The sequence below is a fragment of the Pinus tabuliformis genome, chromosome 9, assembly GCF_031772625.1.
Source record: "Pinus tabuliformis cultivar Carrire ecotype Pingquan chromosome 9, CPIR1, whole genome shotgun sequence".
In the NCBI taxonomy this organism is placed as follows: Eukaryota; Viridiplantae; Streptophyta; class Pinopsida; order Pinales; family Pinaceae; genus Pinus; species Pinus tabuliformis.
Genome location: NC_142307.1, coordinates 337,275,627 through 337,300,932, shown reverse-complemented (window position 1 = coordinate 337,300,932; position 25,306 = coordinate 337,275,627). Strand labels below are relative to the sequence as shown.

The 25,306-nt window shown below is 42.1% G+C and overlaps 1 protein-coding gene across 2 annotated transcripts in view; it reads right to left on the bottom strand.

Annotated features, from left to right (window-relative positions):
* SQD2 (sulfoquinovosyldiacylglycerol 2) overlaps nt 1-25,306 on the bottom strand; it is a 276,296-nt gene that overhangs the window by 231,523 nt on the left and 19,467 nt on the right. Inside the window, exons 1-2 of one of the 2 annotated variants that reach the window (XM_089439459.1) lie at nt 11,323-11,474; nt 9,425-9,491 (exon numbers count right to left, since the gene is read on the bottom strand). In XM_089439459.1, the coding sequence (XP_089295585.1) occupies nt 9,425-9,436 (12 nt within the window). In that variant the 5' untranslated portion in view covers nt 9,437-9,491; nt 11,323-11,474. Of the gene's footprint in view, nt 1-9,424; nt 9,492-11,322; nt 11,475-25,306 lie in introns of those variants that run through there. The other variant, XM_089439458.1, reaches the window with a different exon arrangement.

Below are 25,306 nucleotides of genomic sequence, written 5' to 3'. Positions count from 1 at the left end.
ATAGGTTCCCCTCCTAGGGCCCTTCTAGATTATGTGGTAATAGGATGCAAGAGAGATGACTCCCATCTATTGACAAAGATACCCAAATGCTTGTCGAGGCAAAGGTTTAGTGAAGGTATCTGCAATATATTCTTTGGTGTTGATGTATTCCATTTTCATGACTTGATCAGCAACCTGTTCAAAAAGAAAGTGGTACTTGATTGGAATATGTCCTTTTTTTAAGTGCATGAATGCATTTTTTTAAGATGCTAATTACACTTGTATTATCACAATAAATGGTGATAGGTTGATTTGTTTCTATTTTGACATCCTTCAAGGCTTCCTTCATCCATAGGATTTGTGTACAATAATCTATTGTTGCTATATAATTGACTTCAACTGTGGAGAGCGTAATAGATGATTGTTTCTTACTTAGCCAAGATACAAGGCAGTCTCCTAAGAAGAATGCATTCCCGTTGGTGCTTTTTCGATCATCAACGCTTCCTGCCCAATCTACATCAGTATATGTTGTCAAGGTAATATTTGTGCTCTTAGGGTACCATAGTCCAAAATCAAGAGTGCCTTTCAGATATCTGAGTATTCTTTTTACAGCTAGCATGTGAGATTCTTTGGGAGTTGATTGGAATCTTGCTACCATGCCTATTGCCTACATGATATCTGGTTGTGAGGTTGTCAAATATAATAGTCCTCCAATCACTCATCTGTAGAGGGTTGCGTCCACTATCGGAGATTCATCGTCCTTGCTCAGCTTACAACCTGTAATCATAGGTGTGCTTACGATAGCATATTCTTCCATCCCAAACTGCTTAAGCATATCCCCGAGATACTTTGATTGTGATATGAACATTCTAGCATTGGTTTGAGTTACTTGAAGTCCAAGAAAGTAAGACAGCTCTCCAATCATCAACATTTCAAATTCTTTTGACATATCTTGGGCAAATTTGTGACTCATTTCATCATTGTTGCTACCAAAAATCAGATCATCCACATATACTAGTGTGATTAGCAGATTATCTTCATCCATCTTCATGTAAAGATTGCTTCTTGCAACTTCTCTTTTGAATCCTTGTTGTTGAAGATAATGATCAAGTCTAGCATACCAAGCTCTTGGAGTTTGTTTTAATCCATACAAGGCCTTCTTTAATTTGCAAACAAAGTCTTTATTTTATGACAAGTCAAACCCTTCTGGTTGTTCCATGTAAACTTCTTCTTTCATATCTCCATTTAGAAACGCTGACTTTACATCCATTTGATAGATTTTGAAGCCTTTTAAGCAAGCAAATGCTAAAAACATCCTTATAGCCTCTAGTCGGGCAACTGGAGTGAAAGTGTCTTCAAAGTCAATTCCTTCAATTTGAGTATATCCCTTGCACGCCAATCTTGCATTGTTTTTGATGATTTGTCCTTCATTCATTTTGTTCTTAAACACCCACTTGGTTCTTATGATATTCTTATCCTTTGGATGAGGTACTAGTTCCTATATTCCATTATTTTCAATTTGGTTCATCTATTCTTCCATTGCTTTTATCCAGTGAGGATCCTTTCTTGAGTGAAATTCTTTGGTTCTATTGTGGATAGCAAGGCAATATCATTCCTTATTGGTGTGTTTGTCATCCTTTCTCTTGTTTGTATACCTGCGTCCATATCTCCGATAACTTGGTCTTTTGGATGGTTTTTTTGGACAAACTTGAAGGTTGTCTTGGATGGTGTTTGAGTTTGTTCTTCGTTTTGTTCTTTTGGTTCCTACTCTTCTTTTGCAACACCTTCCTCTTGATCTGCAAAGATAGGATCTTCTTCATTTGATGGTTCTACTTCTTTTTCAGGAAGAGTCTCATCTATCTTTACATCAATGCTTTCTACCACCTTCCACAGACGATTGTTGTAGCATTTGTAGGCCTTGCTTCTTAAAGAGTATCCAAGAAAAATTCCTTCATCAACACGAGAATCAAACTTGCCTAGTGAATTATCATTAATCCTCATAAAGCATTTGCTTCCAAATATTTTGAAGTGTTTCACCGAAGTAGACCTTCCTTTCCATAGTTTGTATGGAGTTTTGTCACTATTTACCCAGAGTTGCGCCCTGTTCATGATGTATACTGCTGCCCCAACTGCCTCCCTCCAAAATTTATCTTGTAAGTCAACTTCCAATAACATTGTTCTTGCAGTCTCCTGTACAGATATGTTCTTTCTTTCTACCACTCCATTTTGTTGTGGAGTCCTAGCAACCGAAAGTTGCCTCTTGATTCCATGTTTTTCACATAATTCGTTGAATTCTCATGAGGTAAATCCTCCACATCTATCTACTTTTAAGCATTTGATCTTCAACTCGCTTTCATTTTCAATTGTTGCTTTGAAAGTTTTAAAACAATCTAGTGCTTCTAATTTATATCTTATGAAAAATACCCGCATCATCCTAGTATTGACATCTATAAAAAAATATAAAGTACCTTTCTCCTTGTAGAGCTAGAGTTCTGGTTGGACACACAAATCTGCATGAATTATTTCTAGAGGCATTGATGTCGAGCATTCCTTTGATTTGAAGTTGGTCCTAGTTTGCTTTCCATGTTGACATGGTACACAAATAGCATTTGTTAGCTTTGAGATTCTAGGGATATCTCTTACTACTTGAGTTTTGCTAATCTTCACCAAGTTATCAAAGCTTAGGTATCCCAAATGCTTGTTCCACTGCCAGCTTTCATTTGATTGACTCATGTAACATCTTTCTTCTTGAATTTCACTAAGAATGTATACAATGTATGTTGTTCTTACTCCTTTTCCTATCAGTTTTCTTGTAGATGACTTTCCTTATCTCACAGTCCTTGGCACGAAAAATGAGATCATGTCCTTGATCGCATATTTGGCTGACACTCAAAATATTATGCTTGATCCCTTCAACATATAGTGCATTTTGTGCTTTTCCCTTGCCATTGATGAGACTCACTGTGCCTTTTCTAGCAATTTTAGTAGATCCATTATCTCCAAATCTCACATTTCCATCCTTTTCTTTGCTTAATGAGATGAACTTTTTTCTGGTCACCTGTCATGTGCCTAGAACATCCACTATCCACATACCATATATTTTCCTTTTTCTGAGCATACAAAGCCAAACCGCATTTCTCAGGGGAAGATTCTCCAATCTTCCTTCTCCATACTTTCTCTCTTCATTCTAGTGGGCATTTTTGTGCTTCATGGTCTGGATTATTGCATTTGTAACATTCTAGACTAGATTTTGAAAGAGGAGCAAAAGAACTATAAGTTTTTTATTTGGTCTTACCTCTTTAAATTAACAGTCTTATTTTGGTGACCAAAAGTTTTGCAAAAGAAACAATGGCCAAGAAAAATAGTTTGATACCTGTTCAGATAAGCTTGTCTTGATGAGACATTCCTTTCGGGAAGGGACTGCTTCTCATTCCTTTTGTTTCCTGGAGGATTATTGTAATGAGATCCTTTAAGGACATCAGCAAAACTTCTAGGTTTTTCTTCATGATGAACATTGGTGTTTTCTTTTGAATTTGAAGATTCACCTGTATAGCTAAGCCCAGATTTGTCATGTGGTGGCCTTTTGGGAGCTAAGAATAACATCCACGGTTTGAGAACTCTTCAAATACTTGTTGCCTTTGTCCAACTCCATTTTAAAGATGTTACTTCAGCTTCCAATTTTCCACAAATTTCTTCTTTTTCCTTTAGTCTATTGTTCAAGGCTTCCTCGATTCTTTTGGCTTCTTCCTTCTCTATTTTGAGAGAGATGATTTCTTGAGATAACTTTCCATTATTTTTCCTAAGTCTCTCATTTTCTTCTATAGCACTAATCAATAGTTCATCCATATTTCCTTCTGCTTCTTCTGGATTATCTATTTCATCTAAGTGAGGAGCTTCCTTGCTGGCCATTGTGGTTCAAAGATCCTTCCTTTGGTTGTTACGCTAATATTGAAGAAGCTGGCTCTAATACCAATTGTTAGAAATACTAAGAGGGGGTGAATCAATATATCTTTTAATTGTTATATTATGCCAATTAATATTTTTCACAATAGGAAGCACAAGATATACTAGAAATTTGTCCTATGTGGAGGTTTTGGACGGTTGTGTGGCAGCCTTAAGTACAGTGTATGCAGTGATCATTCATTGTTGTGTGGGCTATGCAAGAGAGGCCTAGATAAGTCATGATATTAGACTATGTGAGGGCAGGATTGTATACCCTAAGGACTAACCTTGGTAAAGCAAAAAAGTTAGTCAAGAGGTTTGTCTGGTGATGCCCAATTCAATGAAACCAGTGATAAGAGGTCAGAAGTTGAAGACCCCAAGAGCGGGCTATCTTGGAGGAGCAAGAGGGTTGCTAGAGGGTACTTTGGTTGAGCCTGTTACTGCTCAAACTAGCAGGGGGTCCTAGAAGGGCGCTTGCTAGGTTAAGAGCAACAATGAAGCTAAAGCCCACTGTCACCACAGTTAAAGCTTCCTACTCTTTACAGACTTTCACCGATGGGAGGAGACCCGATATATAGAGAATCACTTATGAAGGATAGATCAACTAAGATGGATGTGAAGTGATCTCGATGACCCTTTCCTAGGAGGGACTCAAGAGTGGGACTTTCTTGCGTTATAAGCAAGGTGTAAGTTTGTCTAGGATAGGGGAATAGGGATTTGAGGGCTTGGCTTAGGGAATGTGACTCGTAAAGGAGCTTCCTAAACCCTAAAATCCTTGTGGAACATGGTTTCCCGAGTGCTTTTTGAAGAGTTGACTTTGATAAGATATGGGACCACACAGGACCAAGTGGACCCAAGATAGGTCAAGAGGAGGGAGTTTAGCAACCAATGATATGCTTGACCTAATTAGGGAGGGGAAAGGGATCAAGGAATGAATTTCCAATGAAAGGAAATGCAAGGATCCCAGTGAGGTTTCTAGCCTAAGGGAAACCAAGGGCAAGAATTGGTCTTCGAGCTAGGGCTTGTGATATCTCAAAATCCCACCTTCAGAGTCTCGTGAAATTTGGAGGGCTTCTTGAGGACACACCAGCACAGTTGTGGACCAAAAATCGAAGTATTTGGATGGCTCTATCGTGAGATAATTGATGCCTTAGGTGACCTAGAGGACTAAACCCAGAGAAGAGGAAAGGGGAGAAGGAAAATAGGTTTAAGGTGATCATCTTTGGGTGGACCAATGCCTAATCCTTTGGGAGATTAGAGTCAGGTAGAATTATGACTATGGACCTTTGAATTTTCTAGGTCAAGGAGGCCTCAAAGACAACTTCACTTGGCACTAGGGCAGCGGCAAAAGCAGCTTCAAATACTTTATATTTCGTTGTGTGTGATAAATGGCTTGTCAAGATGAATTTTAGTAATGAAACATCCCTAGGAACATTCATTCACTATACAAGGCCCATACATGAAGCATTCACTATCCAGAAACAAAATTTCCACAACTTCGCATAAGAGATACAACAATGTATGTGACAAAATTAGATAGAAAGAATAGCATTACAATGTACTTACATGTATAAGAATATATCCAACCATACAAAAACTTGCCATCTAGAAGCTCCAAGACATAAAAATTATCCAAACATCAAAATTCATTCCATGCTCCAAAAATTCGTCCACCAAGAAGGAATAGTGAAAATCTCTAGAGAGATACAAGTTCAAACCAAGTGATCATTCTAAAATTAATTCACATCACTTGTATTTATACACTTCAAATGAGTTTGATTTAGCTAATTAGGCCTACATTAGCCCCTACAATAAAATAATGTGCAAAATAACTAACTTTTGGTGACAAGCCCACCAAACTAGCTCATAAACAAAAGAATAAGCCTCTCAAGAGGTCAAATAATGAATAGTTCATGTTGTTGGGCCTTGGAGGCCGCCTAATGGACTCCATATGTGCCGTAATGTGTAGTTGAACTCCCAAAAGTAGTGGACAAGGGGTTGGCCCCTTGTAATAGCCTGTGGTGCTCCAAATGACATGTGGGGGCACACAAGTGTCCTCATGGGTCTCCAAACAAATCGAAGATGCCTGTAGATCGCCTGCAAGGGATAGGATGATGGTGTAGGTGATGCCACATCATCGTGCAAGTCCTAGATCATATGCCAAGTGTATGGTGCAACTGTGGGGCCAACTGGGTATGATGGAGCAAGAGCATCTTCCTCGTCCAATAAGTGAACCACGAGCAATCTTTGAAAGGCTGCGAGGATCCATGGAGTGTTGTTTGATGTTGTGGAGGCCCATGGCTCTCTACACACACCCTACACATGCCAATGTAGCCCTCTAGGGTCAGGACCCCGTATAGGGAGGCCAAACCCAAATGGAAACCACCTGCAATCCTGCATAAGATCCAAAGCGTCCCCATGCCTTCCAGCACACCAAGTCATTAAAGAAATCAAGTTAAAGAATTTATAAACCATGGATAACAAGTGAGCACTTAATAATGGCATGCCCTTCCACAGTGGGCTTTGGCATGTGTTAATGTCTCCTAGCTCCATGTAGGGTTAACCAAGCATACTAATAGGTGGTTTCTACCTCTAAAGTGGATGGTATGTCTGTGGTACATCCTTCAAATGGTGGTGGTGTGTGGCATAATGATGGAATGTAGAGAATGAAAGGGGGCAACCTGAATCACATGCCATGGTACAGGGGTAGCTAATAAAAGAGAAGCCCACACTTGGGTAAATAATGTGTAGGAGGGAGTAATCATGGTGCATGAGTTACCCCAACCTTGATTTTTCCAACCTTCTTCATATGCCTTTTTCCTTTTTATGATTTTCTTTGGTTAACTGCTCGGGGCTCTAGGTAATGAGAGCATGATGCGTAACGTATAGCAATGGATACCCCCTTATAAGGTGGGGCAGTTCATTACCCACCAAGGGTTGGGACAATCATGGGTTCGTGAATGATGAAGTCTCATCAAGGGCCATGTAGGAACCAGAGTAATGGCCATGGAATGGGGTAGAGCTCATGTCATGGCTTTTGCCCACATGCTAAATGCTTTTGTCTCGGCCATCTTTTGCATTTTTTGGTACATTTTTCTGTTGAATGTGGCCGATTGTGCTTTTTATTTTTCTTTTAGTTGCATCAACCTCTGGGCATCATTCCAAGCCCGACCCAAGATGTGCGGCAAAGGGAGGGGGGTGATTGACCCTATGTGGACCCAAGTGGGAAGAGAGATGATTGGTGGTGTAATGACCGAAAGGGGAGTAATATATGTGAATTAGGGAGCGGGACCACGCAACCAAAATTAGGGTTCCCGTGTAGTACCATCCCTAAAACCCATAGGTCAGTAAAAGAGATCCCACGGGACTAGGGTGCAAGGTTAACATCCCAAAAGAGATCTAGGGGACAAGAGCACAGACCTAGACCAATCTTTCCATCGAATCCCTCCATTAATCCATGCCCAAAGTTTCCATGATAAATAAACTAGAATAGTCAATTACCAAATAACAAGGCATACCTTTAGGTTTGGGAGGCCCATCTTCAAACATACAATCATGACAAATGGGTGAGGGACCACATGGCTATCTCAGGTGGCGGAGAAATGGCACATCGAGCTAGTTGGTCACTATGAGGAGCTGTTGGCTGCCGGCTAAGGACCACCATGGAGAAAAAAATTCTCCTAGAGATATCACCCACAAAATGGTGGGTAACAAAGTGTAAATTCTATGTCACTGGAGCAGCAATGTCATTGATAGAGGCAGATTTGTTCAGCTGAAGATGCAAGCATTCTGAAGTTGCAAAAGTACCTGTGAGCAGTAGAAGAGGTGGCAAAGGACTTGCCAAGGTGTTCAAGGTACGTGGACTGAAGGGGCTAAGTTGAGATCTCCTTCAGCAAGTAAGCCAAGTGTGTCTTGTTCAAGGGTAGATTGAGTGTCATAAGTTGTTGACATCAAACCCTTGTTGTTCTTATATCAGGGCAAATTGTAAGGGCCATGATCTTTGGTACAGGAGCCCTATGTTTGTTGTATTAAAGTTTGTAATATAACAAGTTTTGGGTTGCAAATTTGTCCTGTGTACTACATTGATTCACTGTTGTACTTTTTTGGCTGTGAAAAGTGCTTGTGTTGTGGCATTTTAGTGTGTTTGTGATCGTGATTTTAGACATAGACCTGATTCTGAAGTGCCGAGGAAAGAATCAACACTGTACCTACTGCAAGGGCCGTAATTTATAAGAGGCCAGAGTTCTGTGCCCTATTACAGGGCCGAAATTCGCTCCTACTATAGGGCCGAAGTTCCATAGAGAAGGGGCCGAATTACAGTCCACAAGAGAGTTGAATTACAGACCTAATTCTGTCCTCCACAAGCCGAATTCAGGCTGAGTCTTGCATAGTTAAGGGAGGCAGAAAAAATGCTCCAACAGTAGTCCCAATTCTGCTCTGCAAGATGCCACAAAGGAGGCCAAATTCCCAATAGAAGATAGCTTCAAAAATGTGAACAAGAAATCCTCCAAAACCCTTTGATGGATCAGAAATAATCTTCAAATAAAACTGCTTCAATTCTCCACAAGGTTCATGAGATATGAACCTTCTCCTTCTTACTCAGACCACCGAGTTGTGCTGCTCTCTTCCTTGACAAGTTGGTGGCTGAATTGGAGGAAAACTTCTTATTTATACTACTCCAATCACCCAACTGAACCGACATGTCTATTGGAGGTGGGCTGACTTGTTCAGGCAGGGCCGACTTGGACAGGGGTTAAACAAAGGGTTTTTTTTACTTGAAAAATTAATTTCTTCTCAATGGAGAGGAGTTAGAGGGCATGCAATAGCTCATTGGAAACTTGAAAGGGCTTAAAGCCTTAAAGTGCTCTTTAAGCCTATGCTATTATTTTCTTCCGCGGATCACCCTTTGACATCAATAACAATTAATTTCTCCAACAAGAATGCAGTTAGTAAAGGATCAAGAGGCACACCCACAAAATAATATCTGTTGAAGTAGAGGAAGGACATAACAGTAAACTCCCAATATTTTATTGCAAATCAAGGCAAGATACAAAATGAGATAGCACAAGAAGGAACCAACAAACCATATGGCAAGACAAATTGAGCTTGTAACGACATATTATGGCCCAGCAAGGTCCAAAATGCCAACATTATTGATTAATGTAGCCCACAAAATTGGATTGTGGGTTGAAAGTATAGACACACCCTGCAGTAATGAAGGGATGTGTCACAGTAATTAAGAAGCTTGGATAACTCCAAACTACAAGAAAACATGGTAAGGATGTTAAAAATTAAAATTGATGAATGTTATGTAAGATAGAGAATGAATTAGGTAGTGGGGGGTGAAGAAAGCCAAATGAATAAAGATCAAAACTAATCAAACACATAAGGGGAATTTTGGGCAAGGCCTTAAATGTGAATTTCATTTATCAGAAAAGGAACAATAGCTCTCTTTCCCTAATCAATACAAATATCTTTTTCAATAACATGATAAAAGCAATACCTCATCGCCCATCTCCCGTAGATATTTGATGAAATTTTGGAAGCGGTTTTTGTATCCTGAAATGTATCTGCAAACCAATTAATCTGTAACTATTACCACTCGTCTTCATCTGAAATGGAAAAGAATAAACATGCAAACCTTTTTTAATATTTAAAAAAATGAACAAAAAATGCTGACTGTTTTCAGAGGCACTCTGTAAAGTTTTATTCACGGCATCTCAGAATTCTATAAAGATAACCTGCCTGCTATTAAAGTGTAAATAGTGTTACAACCAATAAGAATGACTTTAATAAATTGGAACATTTGGTGAAGAGCTGAAGACATCGGTACCATAAGTTTTGCATGCTTTTGAAAGTTCTTTTTTATCTTTTGATATGGGTAAAATGTAAAGCAATGACCAAACCTTCATGCATTTATATTAAAGTGTAAATAGTGTTACAACCAATAAGAATGACTTTAATAAATTGGAACATTTGGTGAAGAGCTGAAGACATCGGTACCATAAGTTTTGCATGCTTTTGAAAGTTTTTTATTTATCTTTTAATATGGGTAAACTGTAAAGCAATGACCAAACCTTCATGCATTTATATATTGGTACAGAAGTTCCACTCTGAACACTCATGAAACACTATATCAACCAACACATCTTCTATATGAAAATAATGTTGACATACAAGCTAATGACAGCAACAGATAAGTAAATTGTGAAATTTATTTGCAGACAAACAGTTGTAACTTGTGTGTTTTTAAAATTTACACCAATGTGAAATTCACAGCAATGTTTTCACAATCACGCTTCACATTTTAGTTCTTTCTAGCACTTCCGTTTAACTGATAGAATTGCTAAACTCCTGACAAAAAAATGCATGGCCTGCTCTAACAAACTTTCTTTCCCTAATTGCGAAAGCTTTTTTTGACATCACGAACGTATCAAAAGGCCGTTGCAGGCCAATAAGAAAGTCAAAACCTATACATATGCTACAAAATTGTACAAGATGGAATTAAGCAATTCCAATGACAGATCTATGTAAGCAGAGATGTAGCCCTGTTATCACACTAACTCGCACTTTCTTGAGATAAATCAAGTGCAATCTGAGTGAAACTAAGAGTGAGACCACTGTCACTTCACTAACCCTCCTCACTTAAAGCCAGCTCTCCTCCAACTCAGGAGGAGCTTCCCTAGGTTAAGAATGCCAAGATTTAAGGTAATGAGTTCCAAGGTAATATGAAGAGTAAATCCAGCAAAAGGGTTTTGAAATAATTTTGGGGTATGAAAGATGATGGGAGGACCAGAGACTAGTGTCTTTTCATTGGGCATATGGGATCAACTAGGTCTCCCTTGAAAATGTATGAATGGATCTAGGGTAATGACTAGGGTTGTCCACTACTAACCCTAGAAGGTCCACCTAGTTATGCTCCAAAATAACTTCAAGGGAAGAATCTCCACCAGAAATCGTCCTAGGGTCTACAAGAGAGGATCTAGCCAAGAACAATAATAAGAGAATGCAGGCTCACCACTAGATAAGCATATTTACACTTAATAAATTCAACAAATAGATCTACAAAACTTAGAGAGACCACTGACTAAAGAAATCATTGCTCATCCATAAACCTTGGCCATAAATCACCAAGGAAGTTACAAATTTCATCCACAAATTATCTCCACAATGAGGCAGATTAACCTTCCATCCATAGCCACAAATCCAAGACAAAAGAGCTCCAACAAAATTTCAGAAATTTCAAAATTTGCTAAGGGATTTCTCCCCCAATCAAACCTTTGAGAAAAAAATGAGGAAGTGCATCACTATTTATAGGAAATGTTCAACTTCCTTTCCACTAAAAACTTAATATTTCAAGTAGAATCACCTAATCTAGCCTATGGAGGGGTATAACATCACCTTCTCTAATTAGTTAATCCAAAATACATAAGAAATGGGCTGTCCCTGCCACATGTACAAAGAAATCAACCCCAAAGAAGGGTGTCTCCACAAACAATGGCAAGTGGGGGCTCCAAGATGTAGCGCTCAGCCTCCAAAGGCCTCCCAAGGGCTCGTTTGTTCCATGCAACATGCAAACTAGACCCCAAGTCTCCTTTAAGTTGGACATCTTAACTGCCAAAGCTGCTCCCCCAAGTGGACAAGCCTTTCTTCAATGGACATGTCTCCAAAAATATGGGTAAAATACCTTCAAATCAGGTCAAAGCAAGAATGAATACTTATACCATCAAGTGTGTCATGTGACATGCCATGATCTTGCGGCCTATTGAAGGTGTCCAAATACTTGTTTATTATAAATATATATCTGCCTTAGGTTCTGTATGTATAGCTTGGCTTAGGTATGTAGTTCAGGTTGGCCCAATCTTCATGAAGATCATTGCAGACACACATATATATATGCCACAAGGCATCCAAGGTTGGGCGCATTAATCTTCCAACTCTGAAAAGTTAGTGGATAACCACCTGTTGAACTGAACCTCCTCATGTCCATCATCTGAAACAAAATCATCAAACAAAGAAAAAGAGCAAAATACTTCATTCCAGCCAGCACATTTCAGCATTTGACTGATATTAGTTTCTGTATATCTTCAATACACTCTTCTCTGAATATTGAGTTTTATGATAACATTTGTTTCTGCTGTTCAATTTCCAGAGGACGCTTATGATATTCCTGGATTCAATTTTGAGCTCCAACAAGTTCATGACATTTCTTTTATGCATGTATACACAGCCAGGACTATACTTGCTTCTGCCCCTGTAGATTCGGAATTGTAAACATCTCAAGCTGTTCTGTATGCTGCTACAGATATCATAAATTTGTTGAGATTAACTGTCCCTTGGCTCTCAGTGTCCCAGTTATTGACTTATTTCAGTTCTTTTTGAGTCCAAAATGTTCAGTGTGTGGTCTCACAATCCTGAGAAAGGTACTGAATTGGTTCTCCTCTTCACCATTTCTCCTTTTGTCTCTTGGTCAATCTTAGGACATTTCTGATGGCATTCCTTATTTAGCTTAGTCCTTTGTTTTAGACCAATGTGGACTGTTTTAAATGACAATCCATGCCCTTCCTTCAAGTCAATATTTACAGTTTTGTACTTTTGATATCACCTCTTTCGCGCATAGATCCTGCCTTGTCAGTTGATTGAAATCTTGCAGTTGACTGGGCTTTCTCAGATTCAAATTCCTTCCGTAAGAGGGCGGAGGCTTGAGTGTCCAAGTGTAGAGCACGAGATGGAAAAGTTCCTGCAGCTGAAAATCCAGTCAAGTCAGGCAAAGCTTAGAGTCTGTTCTTAAATTTTTCCCAACTCCCATACCCATAATAATGAGTGCCAAGAACAAACCTTGCGTCATCCATTTGATTCCAGTACAAGACTTGCACCATGAGGATTTCTAGGGTATGTTTTAAGTCAAAATATGTACAACATGGTTATGAAATCACTTGATACGTTTTGATAAAGTTGGATTTCCTTTACACGTTCTTCCAACTGTTGAAATTTCTAAGTCTGACACGTTAGAAATCCCTACTGCATTATCTGGTTTAATTTCTCCTACTTGTTCATTCCATTAACAAGTTATTTATAAATATAAATACTGAAATAAACACAAATGCAGCCTTAACTCATATACAGATCAGCAACTGAAATAACTAAGACAAACACACAAGGGACACCGTTATTTTTGGACAATCGTCCCCGGAAAAACCCAATGCGGGAAAACCGATGCAGCAGATATGAGGGTTTTATTATTATGCAGTTTCTGAATACAACTAGGGTGCCAGAAATGGCTCACCCAACAGAGAATTCCCTCAGCAGTAGTACCTCTCCTCGAAGACAGATATTCCGGCTGATCAATCACCGGATGAACGATCCCACAACAACTACTGCAGCTCCTTAGCTGGACAGCGAAAGCTGCTCCAAGCTTCTCTGCTGCTTTGCGTCACTCTGCAGGGACTGCATCACCCTTCCCAACTCACCATACCCATAATAATGAGTGCCAAGAACAAACCTTGCGTCATCCATTTGATTCCAGCTGCAAGACTTGCACCATGAGGATTTCTAGGGTATGTTTTATGTGAAAATATGTGCAACAGGGTTATGAAATCACTTGATGCGTTTTGATAAAGTTGGAGTTCCTTTACACGTTCTACCAACTGTTGAAATTTTTAAGTCTGACACGTTAGAAATCCCTACGGACCTACTTCATTATCTTGTTTAATTTCTACTACTTGTTCATTCCATTAACAAGTTATTTATAAATATAAATACTGAAATAAAATACAAATGCAACTTCTAAGTCTATCCATTAGAAAATTAATCTGTATTCTACTAGTTTATTTCTTCTACTTGTAACTTCTGAACAAGTTATTTAAAACATTTAAATACCGAAATAAACACAATACAATCACAACATCTACAGATCATCAGATGAAAGAAAACAAACACACAAGTGACACCGTTATTTTTGGACAAATGTCCCTGGAAAAACCCAATGCAGGAAAACCGGTGCAACTATTCTGAGGGTTTATTATTATGCAGTATTTCCTTGAGTACAACTGAGTGCCTAACCGGCTCACCCGACAGAGAAAAAAGTACACGTCAGCAATACCTCTCTATTCGAAAACAGGTATTCAAAAAACTTGTCCCACGAAACCCTCTCCAACGTCTCTGAAGCTCTGTACTGGCCCTTCTGGCCTCTGCGTCAGCCTTCTGTCACCCTGCGTTAGCCTCAAACCTCTCTGCGTCAGCCCTCTGAGGCACTGCGCAACCTCTGGGACCTTCTGCGTCACTCCTGGGGCCTCTGCGTGGATGACGCAGTCCCTCTAGCCTCTGCGTTGTCTCTGCTAGGCTCTACGTAGCCTGAACTGGTTGCTACCTCTCACTCTCTACTTCTGCGCTGGTCTCTTGGCACTGTCTCTGCCTCTCTGCCCAGTACTCACTGCCCCTCGTTGCTAATCATTGATTCGACTTTACTTAGCAACCCCGCTGTAGCAAATCGAATGACTGATCACTCTGGTGTGTTCTCCAACTAACCCTCAAGCCTCCTCTTATACTTTTCCTATTGGTCCTTCAACGGTTGAGATTACATCTCTAATCAACGACTAAAATTAGATTTGGCTTGATCCATGTCATTTGGAACCTTCTAACCTAGTTTTATATTAATACCCATTAATATTTTATTTTTCCTAAATTTAGACTTAGGAACTCCATTAAAAATATTAATTATTTTAACATCTCTTAAACCAGATAGAATCTGCCCAAACCATTTCTGGGTCTTGGAGATCTCATGTGCTTTAGCCTCTCCACCAATTTTCATGGCTAGAGCACATCCAATGCTACCCCAAATCAACACTCCCTCTTAGCGAGGATTGTGCTCTAGTAATACTTCATACTGAGCATCACTCTAATTATATGGCACCGATACATGTGTTGATGCTAGGCCTCCTCACCCAACATCCTCTGCACTGCTGCATCCTATACTGCTGCCCATGGCCCTAACGCTGTCGCTGTTGCATCCGTACGACAGCTCCCTCTGCATCCATGTTGCTGCTGGTCCATCCTCCCAACACTACATCTACACTGCATCCCCCTCTCATCATGCTGCATCATGCTACTGCATACTGCTACTACACTGCAACTCAATTACTGAGAAGTAAGTAACTGATCCACCCAACCTCTGACATCCCTGTCAGACTAGAAACACTCTCGATGTTGAAGCTCTCTCTATCGCTAACAAGTGCTCCCTCTACTGACCTCTGCGCTGCTGCAACAACTCCCTGCATCTCGCACTGTTGCACACCTCTCTGTGCCATCTTGCACTGTTGCAACACTCTCGTGCCTCTCGCACTGTTGCAGCCTGCTAGCCTCGCACTACCTAGGGACTCCTGCACTGTAGCACTCTCTGCCGCTCCATTCGCATCCGTCTCTACCGACATCCGCCAGTCCTGCTACTCTCTCTTCGGGGCTCCCATAGCAAGGTATAATCCAAGAGGTTGGGTATCTCAAGGATCCTGCCCCTCATCGCCTGTAGTCCTCCTTACTACAGCTCAATGTCTCCCCACCTCTTCTCTAGAGGTACATGAGCACTCATGGCACAATCGTCATCCTCCTCGACCTCCTTCTCTGCCTTCGTTGGCGCTACCTTAGAGTCAGAAGCCTCTCCCTTACTCTTCTTCCTTGGACACTGGTTCGCATAGTGACCCAGTTCCCCACAATGGAAGCACTTGACCTTGGAGAGGTCCTTCTTCTTCCTCTTCTCTTGCTTTCCCACAGATGCCAGAGTTGCATCCTCTTCCTCTTCCTTCTTGATCCGGACTCCTTTGCTGCTACTTCCCGTCTTGGTCAACCGTCTAATCTCTTCTTGACGAAGAGCTGCCCACAATTCTTCCCAATCTGGAAGATTCGCCCTGCCTAGTATGCTTTGGACAAATGTCTCCCACTCCTCGGAGACTGCGTTTAGTGCGGTTCTTACCATCAACTCCTGATCCGGCGTGGCCCCTATGGAAGTCAATTGGTCCCGGATCTCCTTCAACCGACCAAGGAAGAGATATATCTACTCTCCCTTCTGCATCTGGTATGATCGTAGTTGATTCTCAAGTAGCATCTTCCTCTGCACGGAAGTATGCTAGTACAACGTCTTCAAGGTATCCCACATTTCCTTTGTCGTCTCCTTCTCGGCAATATGTTGGACCACATGATCCTTGACCCCATCAAGGATGATGCAGTTTGCCTTGGTCATTGCCTCCTCGTACCTTTCATTAGCTACTGGGTCAACTGATATAGCCATTTCTCTCAAGGCGAAGCCCTTGATGCGATGTTTGTCTAGAATAGATAGGATCCTGGCCTTCCAGACCACAAAGTTGGATGCTCCGTCCAGCCTATCCTGATCCCTCAACCCATTCACGGCCATCTCTCTGATCTTCTCTGTCAACTCCTCCGAGTCTCTCTACTTCCTGCTTGGAAGTTCTCGGTTCGACTCCTGCTAAGTCTCTCTACTTCTCGTCTGGAAGTTCTTGGTTCGACTCCTTCGAGTCTCTCTACTTCCCCTCTAGAAGTTCTCTTCTAGACTCCCTCTGAGTCTCGATTTCCCTCCTAGAAATCCTTCTGCCAACGGTCAAGTTGCCCCTCTCCGATCGTTTGGGCAACTACAACACTGATCCAGATTCCTTGGCTAGAAATCCGCCTCAGTAGCAACTCCCTCTACCTTGCTTTTGCCCTGTTAGGTATTGTTCTGACCACAGTACCCCACCAGCTTCGCTCCTGCAAACTGCCCACAGCGTCCTTCGCCCCAGCAACTGAAGGATTGAGCCCCTTATCTCTGCACAATCCCGACACCAGCAAAACAGCTCCCTCAACCAACTACATCAGCCCTCCTGGCCTGCATGAATCTATTCTGCCCTCCTCAGCCTCTGCGTTGGCCTCTCTCGGGCCCGGATTGATGATGCAGTGCCTCTGCGTCAACCCTTCCTCTGTCGCTTTTTGCAAGGATCAGCTCTGTCACTCGAAACAACTGAATCTGCTGCAAATGCTCTACTCAGTTAATGCCTTCAGCTTTCTTGTGATCTGCAACCACGCTCTGATACCATGTAGAATTTTCTAAGTCTATCCGTTAGAAAATTAATCTGTATTCTGCTGGTTTATTTTTTCTACTTGTAAATTCTGAACAAGTTATTTAAAACATTTAAATACTAAAATAAACACAATACAATCACAACATCTACAGATCATCAGCTGAAAGAAAACAAACACACAAGTGACACCGTTATTTTTGGACAAATGTCCCCGGAAAAAACCAATGCGGGAAAATAGGTGCAGTTATTCTGAGGGTTTATTATTATGAAGTGTTTCCTTGAGTACAACTAGGTGCCTAACCGGCTCACCCGACAGAGAAAAAAATACACGGCAGTAATACCACTATATTCGGAAACAAGTATTCAGAAAACCTGTCCCACGAAACCCTCTCCTCATAGACAGTTATTCTGGTTGATCAATCACCGGATGAACGATCCCACAACAACTAAGGCAGCTCCTTAGCAGGACAGTGAAAGCTGCCCCAAGCTTCTCTACTGCTCTGCATCACTCTACAGGGACTGCGCCACCCTTCCCAGTTCACCAGCACTCAATCTGCCCCACGAAAAATCACCTAGCACTGCCTCTTGGTCCTGTGTCAACTCTGCTAGCCTCTGCACAGCTATTGAAGCCTTTGCGTCAGCCCCTTAGCTCTCTGCGTCACCCACGCTGGCCTCTTCAGCCTCTACATAGCTCCCAGTTGCCTCTATGTCAGCCTCTCCAGGATCTGCACTATCTCTCTGGCACTATCTCTGCCCAGTGTTTTTAAAACCGTTTTTGAAAACCGGTTACCGGTCAAACTGGCCGGTTAGCAAGGCTGCCGGTCCGAACCAGCCAAAAAACCCGGTTTGATAGGGCATTTCGCCATTTTTTAGCCCTAACCAGTGAAAACCGGCCGGTTCTGTCCTAAACCGACCGATTTTAGGCACGCCCACTGAAACATGCAAAAAAAGGGATTTTGCCTGTGGTTTAGGGGTTTTGGGGGGGAAGTAAAGGTGGGATATATTGTTATGAAAGATCCTATAACTGGAATTCAAAGTGATTTGCTACGTATGGAAGGGGCAGAGGTCATTGGAGTCTACCATGGTCTTGTGAATGAAAAGCTTGTTAATTTGGCACACAGGTATCTGAAAGTCCATCCAAAGTGTTCTTGAATGAAGCAGTAGTATTTTTTTTATGTGTAGTTTAGTTTGATAAAGATCCTTAATATTTGTTCTTGCATAACCATTTTACTTTTTTGTATTCGAATGCCTGTATTGGTATTAAGTTATTAACTACTGCACATCTGAGATTTTCTGTCAAAAGTACAACAATTTTCATGCCCCTTTAAATGAATTCTTTCACAGAAGTTGCAAAAAAAAATTCTTCAAAGGGATAGTTGCCAAAGTTATTGAGAGCCTAGCCTTCCTGTAACCTGCATGGAACCCGTTTGGTAAGTGCCTCACATATGTTGGCTGCTTCAGAATATCTTTTAAAGCCTGCTTCTGCCACATCTCTCTGATTATCTCCCAGTGTCAAGGAAGCTGATTGTGCCCCCATTGCACTAAGAAGCTCAAATTTAACCTTGACCTAGGCCATAAATAGCAAGAAAGGATTATGAAATGTGCTCAGGTAGCAGATGACATCGTATGTCTGGTCTGTTGGGCTGTGGTCAATGGTTAAAATGGGGTGTTAAGTTGTTAACACAAATGATCCCGGTTCATACCTTGATGGGCATAGAGCCATAGAACAGAGCATGCTTTGGCTGAATTTGACAGCTCCCCACATTGAACTCGGACTGAGATAATGTGGACATGGGGTTCATAACTCTCCACCGATAATTTTTTCTTTCTTTATCCTTACCAGAAAAATGACAATTTTTTGTTGTTGTTTACATCCAATTTATCACCCCACCCTCCAGCCCATAAGCGAGAGGTATTCCTCATAGCTTATGAAGAGCCTCAATGTCGATTGCCTCACAAATAGTGAACATGTCATCTGCAGGATTTGAACTCTGGTGGGGAAGATAACAGTTTCTTCTCTCAACCACCTGAGTTAGACCTATTTGACAAAAACATGATGTTCTATCTCTGTTGTTTATCCATTTAGACACATTTCCAAAGCTTCAAGTTTCAACAGCTTGGACTTTATAGGCCATTTAGAGCCTCATTTCTTATGTATTTTGCTATTTTGTCGATGATATGTATTGTACTCGGTGCCATTTTGATATATTCACCTTTACATGGTATATAAATGAGCAAACTTTGCATATTTTGTCTCTATTGGCTTGGAATCATGGTTTTACATCTTAAAAATAGTTTTGTTTCATTAAAAATTAATTATTTAATGTATTTTTTTAAAACCGGTTCGTTTAGACCAAACCAGTCCCGGTTAGACCGGTTCCGGTCGGTAAACCGGTTCATTAGGTGGACCGGTCCGGTCACCGGTTCCGGTTTTAAAAACATTGTCTCTGCCTCTCTGATATGTATTCTCGGCCTCATGCCGAACTGCCCCTCGCTGCAACAGATCACTAGTTCGATTCTCTCAGCAAACCCCGCTCCAGAAAATCGAACTAACTGATCAATTTGGTGTGTCTCGAACTGACCCTCAAGCCTCCTCTTATACTTTTCTTGTTGAGTCTTCAACAGCCGAGATTAAGTCCCTAATCAACAGCTAAGATTAGATTTGGCTTGATCCATGAACATTCTCACCCAGTTTTATATTAATACCCATTAATATTTTAATTTTCCTAAGTTTAGAATTAGGAACCTTATTAAAAATATTAATTATTTTAATATCTCTGCAACCAAGCGGAATTTCCCCAAACCATTTCTGGGGCTTCGAGATCTTTTGTGGCTTAGCCTCTCCACCAATTTTCATGGCCAGAGCACATCCGATGCTACCACAAATCAACACTCCCTCTTAGCGAGGAATGTGCTCTAATAATGTTTCACCATGGAAACATCACACTAATCCTCCGCACTAGTACCTGTGTTGATGCTAGGCTTGCTACCTCACATCATCTACACTGCTACTTCCTGTACGGTTTCCCATGACACTGCCACTACCATTGCCACATCTGTACTACAGCTCTCTCTCAATATGCTGCCCATGGTGCCCCTAGCACTGCCACTGTTGACTGTTGCACTACAACTCAGTTACCGAGAAGTAGGTAACTGATTTCTCCCAAATACTAACATCCCAGTCAATCTAGAAGCCTCGTGAAACTGAAGCAACCCTGCTATTATTCTGTGCTCCCTTTGCTGCTACTGCGTTGTTGCATACACCTTTGTGCCTCTCGCATTGTTGCAACCTCCACTGCACTGCCTCAGATTTCTGCACCCAAGCACTGCCTTACTGCTCCACTACACTTTGCTCCACCTGACATCTGTCATTTAGCTACTGTCATTAAGGGCTCCCATAGCCGGGTATGATCCAAGAGTTTGGGCATGTCAAGGATCCTGCCCCTAGTATGTAGTCCTCCTGACTACAACTCAATGTCTCCCCACCTCTTCTCTAAAGGTGCATGAGCACTCATGGCACAGTCGTCATCAATCTCAACCTCTTTCTCCGCCTTAGCTGGAGCTGCCTTGGAGTCGGAAGCCTCTCCCTTGTTTTTCTTCCTGGGACACTGGGATGCATAATGTCCCAACTTCCCACAGTGGAGCATTTCACCTTGGAGATGTCCTTCTTTTTCCTCTTCCCTTATTGTCCCGCAGATGCTAGAGCCGCATCCTCCTCTTTCTTGATTTGACTTCCCTTGCCACTACTCCACGGCTTGGTCAACCTCCTGATCTCTTCTTGACGAAGAGTCGCCCACATCTCTTCCCATCCTGGAAGATTAGCCCTGCCCAAAATACTTTGCACAAATGTCTCCCACTCCTTAGAGACTGCATTCAACACGGTCCTCACCATAAACTCTGGATCTAATGTAGACCCCACAGAAGTAAGTTGGTCACGAATCTCCTGCAATCTGAGGAAGAACAGATCTATCTGCTCTCCCTTCTACATCTAATACAACCGCAGTTGATTCTCCAATAGCATCTTCCGCTGCATGGAAGAGCCTTGATACAAGGTCTTCAAAGTATCCCACATCTCCTTTGTCACGTTCTTTTCAGCAATATGTCGAACGACATGATCTTTGACCCCGTGAAGGATCATGCACTTCGCCCTTACCATTCCATCCTCATACTTTTCATTCTCAGTCGGGTCGCATGGGATAGCCATGGTTCTCAAGACAAAGTCCTTGATGCGATGTCGATCCAGGACTACCAAGATCTTGGTCTTCCAGATGACAAAGTTGGAAGCCCCTTCCAACATGTCCTAATCCCTCAGTCCATTCACTGCCATTGCAGCTCCTCTTCTAGACTCCCTTTGAGTTTCGACTTCCCTCCTAGAAATCTCCCTCTAAGTCCTTATTTCCCTGCTAGAAATCCTCCCGCCAAATGTCGAACCGCTCCTCTCCAATCCTCCTTGCAACTACAACTCGAATCTGGATTTCTTGGCTAGAAATTCGTCAAGGTAGCGACTCCCTCTACCTTGGTTTTGTCCCCTTAGGTACTGTTCTGCACCGACAAAAACAGCACCCCAACAGCTTCTCTCACAATCTGCCCACAGCTCCCCAAGTCCCGACAACTGAAGAAACTGAGCTTTTCAGGGTCTGCGCAATCCCAGCAACGGTAGAATCTGCTCCTCCTGGCCACAGTGTCTATCCTTCTTGGCTGAGAAAGATGATCGGGCACTGTGTTGGTTCGATCTGCTACTCTTTGCCTCCGTGTTGACCCTCCTGTTGGCTCAAAATGATGACACAGCCCCTCTGTCACCTCTTCTCTGTTGCTTCAGATCTATAACAACGTTGTCTCTCGGGACCGCTGTTGATGCTGCAAATACTTCAGATTATTGTTGGTGCCTTCAGTTCTCCTGTGATTTGCAAATGCTCTGATACCATGTTGAAATTTCTAAGTCCGACACGTTAAAAATCCCTCCTGCGTTATCTGGTTTAATTTCTCCTACTTGTTCATTCCATTAACAAGTTATTTATAAATATAAATATTGAAATAAACACAAATGCAGTATTAACTCATATACATATCAGCAACTGAAATAACTGAGACAAACACGCAAGGGACACCGTTATTTTTGGACAATCGTCCCCGGAAAAACCCATTGGGAAAATCGGCGCAACAGATATGAGGGTTTTATTATTATGCAGCTTCTAAATACAACTACAGTGCCAGAAATGGCTCACCCAACAGAGAATACCCTCAGCAGTAGAACCTCTCCTCAGATATAGATATTCTGGTTGATCAATCACCGGATGAACAATCCCACAACAACTACAGCAGCTCCTTAGCTGGACAGCGAAAGCTGCTCCAAGATTTTCTACTGCTCTGCGTCACTTTGCAGGGATTGCATCAACCTTCCCAGCTCACTAACATTCTGTCTACCCCACGAAAAATCACCTAGCACTGCCTCTTGACCTTGCATCAGCTCTGCTAGCCTCAACGCAGCTACTAAAGTCTCTGTGTCAGCCCCTTGGCTCTTTGCGTCAACTCTCTGACCCTCTGCGTCACCCACGTTGGCCTCTTCAGCATCTACGTAGCTCCCAGCTGCCTCTACGTCAACCTCTCCATGCTTTGCGCTATCTCTCTGGCACTATCTCTGCCTCTCTAATATGTATTCTCGGCCTCGTGTCGAACTGCCCCTCGCTGCAACAGATCACTAGTTCGATTCTCTCAACAAACCCCACTCCAGAAAATCAAACTGACCGATTGATTTGGTGTGTCTCCAACTAACCCTCAAGCCTCCTCTTATAGTTTTCCAGTTGAGTCTTCAATGGCGAGATTAAGTCCCTAATCAATGACTAAGATTAGATTTGGCTTGATCCATGTCATTTAGAACATTCTCACCCAGTTTTATATTAATACCCATTAATATTTTAATTTTCCTAAGTTTAGACTTAGGAACCCCATTAAAAATATTAATTATTTTAATATCTCTCCAACCAGGTGGAATTTCCCCAAACCATTTCTAAGTCTTGGAGATCTTATGTGCCTTAGCCTCTCCACCAATTTTCATGGCTAGAGCACATCCAATGCTACCACAAATCAACACTCCCTCTTAGCAAGGAATGTGCTCTTTCACCATGGAAAAATCACACTGATCCTCCGCACCGGTACCTCTGTTGATGCTAACCTCACATCATTTGCATTGTTGCTTCCTGTACTGTTGCCCATGACACTGCCACTGCCACATCTGTACTGCAACTCCCTCTCAATATGTTGCCCATGCTGCCCCTAGCACTGCCACTACTAACTGTTGCACTACAACTCAGTTACCGAGAAGTAGGTAACTGATTTCTCCCAAATACTGACATCCCAATCAGTCTAGAAGCCTAGTGAAACTGAAGCTGCCTCTGTTGCTATTATGTGCTCCCTCTGCTGCTACTGCGTTGTTGCATACACCTTTGTGCCTCTCACACTGTTGCAACCTCCACTGTACTGCCTCAGATTTCTGCACCCAAGTACTGCCTTGCTGCTCCACTACACTTTGCTCCACCCGACATCTGTCATTCTGCTACTGTCGTTAAGGGCTCTTGTAGTTGGATATGATCCAAGAGTTTGGGCATCTCAAGGTTCCTGCCCCTAGTATGTAGTCCTCCTAACTACAACTCGATGTCTCCCCACCTCTTCTCTAAAGGTACATGAGCACTCATGGCACAGTCGTCATTAGTCTCGACCTTTTTCTCCGCCTTAGCTAGAGCTGCCTTGGAGTCTAAAGCCTCTCCCTTGTTTTTCTTCCTGGGACACTGGGATGTATAATGTCCCAGCTCCCCACAGTGGAAGCACTTCACCTTGGAGATGTCCTTTTTCGTCTTCCCTTGTTGTCCCGCAAATGCTAGAGCCGCATCCTCCTACTCCTCTTTCTTGATTCGACTTCCCTTACCACTACTCCCCCCCTTGGTCAACCTCCTGATCTCTTCTTGACGAAGAGTTGCCCACATCTCTTCCCATCCTGGAAGAATAGCCCTGCCCAAAATACTTTGGACAAATGTCTCCCACTCCTCAGAGACTGCATTCAACACGGTCCTCACCATAAACTCCAGATCTAGTGTAGACCCCACGGAAGTAAGTTGGTCACGAATCTCCTGCAATTTGAAGAGGAACGGATCTATCTGCTCTCCCTTCTACATCTAATACAACCACAATTGATTCTCCAATAGCATCTTCCACTGCACGGAAAAGCCTTGATACAAGGTCTTCAAAGTATCCCACGTCTCCTTTGTCATGTTCTTTTCAGCAATATGTGGAACGACCTAATCTTTGACCCCGTCAAGGATCATGCACTTCACCCTCACCATTACATCCTCATACTTTTCATTCTCAGCTAGGTCGACCGGGATAGCCATGGTCTCAAGGCAAAGTCCTTGATGCGATGTCGAACCAGGACTGCCAGGATCCTGGTCTTCCAGACGACAAAGTTGGAAGCCCCTTCCAAACTATCCTGATCCCTCAGTCCATTCACTGCCATTTTAGCTCCTCTTTTGGACTCCCTCTGATCTGAAAATGAGATCTTAAAACAATATTAAGGTACTACAGACTCGTGCAGGAATGCCTATATTACTTAGTGCAATGGATCGAAAAGATTGTGAATAATATAGACAATGAGAAGGTAGAAAAACATAACAAACACACACACATCAACACAGCAAATAATCAAGGAATTCACCTAAAACTCTTGGGCTACGTCTCCTGGTCCAGCTTTCAGTGGTGACCTCTCTATTATGTCTTCAAGAGCAGATTATTACAAGTGTGAGCTCAAATCGAGTCTCAACACAACAATGACAAAACAACAAGGATTTACTTGAAATCCTCAAGTCTACAAGAGTACACAGACTCTCCCTCTTGCTCTCTGTCTTCTGCTTTCTCTCTGTCTCAGCAACTGCCTGTTCTGTCTCTGACATTGAGTGGCTTTTAAGCCTATCAACACTTGTATGTTCGTCTCCCCTTTCGGGCTCTCTAGCTCCCCGCCTCTATTCGTTCAAATCCCTCTAAGCGTTAAACAATCACTGTAGAACACCTTCAGCTATGGTGGCCACCTATTTTCAAACGGAAAGGACCACTAGCGCGGTTGAAATCCCCAAAAAGTCGTTTCTCTGTTTACACAGAGAAATACACAGAAAACGTTGAAAAATCCGCCAAGCCGGACTTCAAAAATTATCAAGTCCGACCTATAATCCCATCGGGTCCGTCGTTATATCGCTATCGCAAGTCGCAGGCCGCGGTTTCCTTTGTATTTGGGTTTATAACAGAAAAACCCCAAATACATAGAAAAACCCGAAAAA